Source organism: Morone saxatilis, unplaced genomic scaffold (assembly GCF_004916995.1).
Source record: "Morone saxatilis isolate NCDOM2014 unplaced genomic scaffold, NCSU_SB_2.0 Contig4, whole genome shotgun sequence".
NCBI classification, from domain to species: Eukaryota; Metazoa; Chordata; class Actinopteri; family Moronidae; genus Morone; species Morone saxatilis.
Window position 1 is genome coordinate 635,301 of NW_023339984.1, and position 3,453 is coordinate 638,753.

Sequence of the window (3,453 nt, forward strand, 5' to 3'; positions counted from 1 at the left end):
CCTGGGCAGGTAAATGGAACATACAATAAATTAAAACTAACTTACTAAGTTACTAAAATCACAGTTGTGCAAAATTTAAATTACAAAGTTATGAATACACACATTCCCACATCATTAAAACAATTTACTAAACAACTTCCGACTAGTGGATGACCCGCTCTTCCTCTGAGCCACAGCCGGTTGCATCCACCTGTAGCCATGCTGTCTGCCAGACATTTGTAAGTGCTGGTCAATTGAGTATGCTATTTCAGCTACATCTGACTTATTTCGTCTCTGCCAGAGCTGATTCTTTTGTAGCTTTCTCTCTAGGGTCTAGGTAGACCCTGTTCTAATTTAGGCTAAGTCAAAAATAATGAGATACTAAGTCAAAATATTGAGAAAGTATCTCATTATTTTGAAAAGTTTCTCTCTTATAATGACTTGAAAAATCCTTGGCCGAAATGGGCTTCCATAGTTTGGACACCAGAGGTCAGTCTTGAGATCTCAGTAATCACAGAGACCATAGCTTTGTAAAAACATAGTACTTTAATAAATATAAATACAGCAAAATACAAATGTAACTTCACAAGGCAATAACAAAAATAGACATTATTATCGAAATTGTAAAAAAAGATAAAAATACATCTTTTCTTGGTACTTGTGAAGCCATCAGTCTGTCTGCAGCAACATCTATATTGGTGAAGTGCAACAGTAAACTGCTTCATTAATGAACTTTCCTTCATATTTCTTTCTTTCTTATCCACAAAAATTCAGAGAAATAAATTAACAGCAAACATATGTACTCTTTTCGAAGACTATGTGAGACAATCATGTTCCCAAGGTCCTGTTAAATCTGTGTGTTACTTTGCCCCGGTCTTGTTCTATTAAGCACATTATAAATAAACATTTTGAGTGAATTGGTCTGAAGAAGACTGGTGCAGTCATCGTGTGTGGCCATCACAAGCAGCAGTAGTCAGACACAGTGGAATGAAGGCAGGTATTCAGAGTGGCTTATTGTTGTTGAGGCTCGTTGAACTGACCCATGAACAGAAGAGCACCTGGGCACAGGAAGGAAAACATTAGACACACCACACACTCCCCCTGGACTGCTCAGCTGAATGGCACTGTAAAATGAGATTTCAGATGAAAATGTAATAAGAGTGTTTACCTGTGTGTTTGTGCTGGATGAGGAAGAGGAAGGGTCGGTCCAGAGTAATTTCCTCCACGGCCATACGAGAAAACATAACAGCAGCTAACAGAGGGAACAAATAGAAGATTTCAGCATCTGTGGACTCCCTTCATGTAATTTTATTTTATAATTGTACCACAATATTATAATTTATCTGGAATAGAAGTTTTAAAACTACATTTGACAGGGCCACAAACTAGACGATTTTCACCGCCTTAAAGCTTCAGCAGGTCATTTAAAAAAAACTAAAAACTTTTGTCATATTTATCAAACTTTCACAATATCCTGAGAGTAGTACATGCAACAGATAGTCTGTGAAAAAAATTTGGTTCCTCTGAGACATTTGCTATTGAGCTTACCTGTGGCTGCTGCTCCCTTGGTTCCTTGCTCATTCACCTCGATCTTCACTCTCTGCAGAACCTTCGACACACACAGCCTCTCATCAGCTGGAGGACAGAAACACACACAGATTAGATACACAGTTAATCTGAATGCACAAATACCGGTTCTTACATGGGTGTGAGGAATGGAAAATATTAGAACTAAAGCAAAAAGGAAGAGAATAAGAAGAATAATAAGAAGAGAATAAGAAGCCCTGGGTACAAACAGGGAAAGATTGATTGAGACATACTTAGTCTTACTACAGGAGGTTAACTTACATGTAATGCGCGTGAAGTCAGCAGTAGCAAGGTTGAACATGTCTCCCAGACCCATGTTAAGCAGAGGAGTCTTTAAATTCACCTCAGAGTTCAGAGTGAACCTACAAAAACACACGTTGTTAAAGGCTATTTGCCACGTACAAATCAATATGAAACAAACAACTGTCTCCATGAGAAGTTATTTTCAAAATAATTTAATGACTTATTTATTTAAAAACCCACATACTGTGTAACCCTCACCTAGGAATGGCCAGCTGTCTCCTGACATTCTTCAGCTGCGTTCTCCACTGCTGAATCTTCTGGCTGTTCAGATCCGCACTGAGCGTGCTCAGTGGAACATCAGACTCAAAGGGTGACACCAGGAGCATGCTCAGTGAGTCACCCTCGTATGGGACCTCAATAACATCATAGTCCACTCCATCAGCAGTCACAAACTCGCCTGAGGATTGAGGAGAAGGAGATGGATGTATCTCTGGTGTCAAACAGAGATAAAGACATGCACTGTAGGGTCAATGTGTCGAACCTACCATAGTTGAAACGGTTAGTGAGTCTCATCATATGCACGGGCACAGTGCTGCCATTGGCAGAGTGGAACATCCTCTCCTGTGTCAGTCTGGGATCAAAGGGAACCTTCCAGAGAGCCTGGAAGTGAAGAGCATTAAGCAGGACCAGGCGGGTCTCATCAGTCAGAGATCCAGGTGCCAGGAACTCAGGGATGGCACCTACAGAAGAAAACACAACATAGAGGATTTAAAAGATGGAAGCAGTCCACTTAAAACAAAGCTGATGGTGGTGGCAGATAAGTTCTTTGGAGAACCTGCAGATGACATGCTGTTAGCGGGCTGATGTAAGTACCTGCAGTGTGGTCTGAGACCCATGCATTGATGATGCTAACTGCCTGGTCTGGCTTGGTGAAGTCCATCTGGTGAGGGTGGGTCTGGAAGGCCTTGGCCAGGGCTCGGCGGTATCCCTTCTCCAGGCTCATCTTCCTCTCAACCATAACCCCGCTGGCCGTCTCCACCCCCTCCTCACTGGACAGGTCACGCTGCAGAATACGCTGTTGCCGAGACATCCCTCGCTCTGCAGGAGTGGTGAAATAACCCTTGTTACACTAATACACCTTCCTAATATACTCCAGTCTACCAAATTCACAGATCTTTTAGTCCATAAATCCATTAATTTTTCCTCTGTCACCACATTCACAAACTGCCTTGTAAGGTTGAAGTCTTTCTTTATCTTGTAAACGTTGTCATGAATTTTGTGAGCCCTTATGTATTGTATTAAAGTCCCCCTCTAAATTCTATCTCGGAAAATTTAACTGTTTTCACATTAGAAAAATTATCACGAGAACATTTATTTCACTTGCCTTTCAGCGCTTCCATATTAATCACTTATTAAAGAGTATTGTTTTTTATTATTATAAAAAATATATATTATTATTATTACCAACTTGATTTAAGTGGCCGTGTGTGTATAACAACATGATTATACTGTATTAACATGTGTTTTTCTTTTATTTATAACTTTGTAATGAATGCATTTAAGGCCTGTAGAAGGCATTATTATATTGATAGTCCAACCTGAGTGAATACATGTAATATCTAGGATCTTAAGACATTTCTTTTT

General features: G+C 40.0%; 1 protein-coding gene across 1 annotated transcript; it reads right to left on the reverse strand.

Moving 5' to 3' along the window:
- Positions 1-477: 477 nt before the first annotated feature.
- On the reverse strand, positions 478-2,907 carry serpine1 (serpin peptidase inhibitor, clade E (nexin, plasminogen activator inhibitor type 1), member 1; the record flags this gene model as incomplete). Its single annotated transcript, XM_035675867.1, is given in 7 exon segments — positions 478-1,037; positions 1,148-1,231; positions 1,528-1,614; positions 1,828-1,928; positions 2,068-2,266; positions 2,355-2,549; positions 2,683-2,907. Coding segments are annotated over 7 exon segments (938 nt in total), but the record flags the coding sequence as incomplete, so codon positions are not given.
- Between the last annotated feature and the right edge of the window lie 546 nt (positions 2,908-3,453).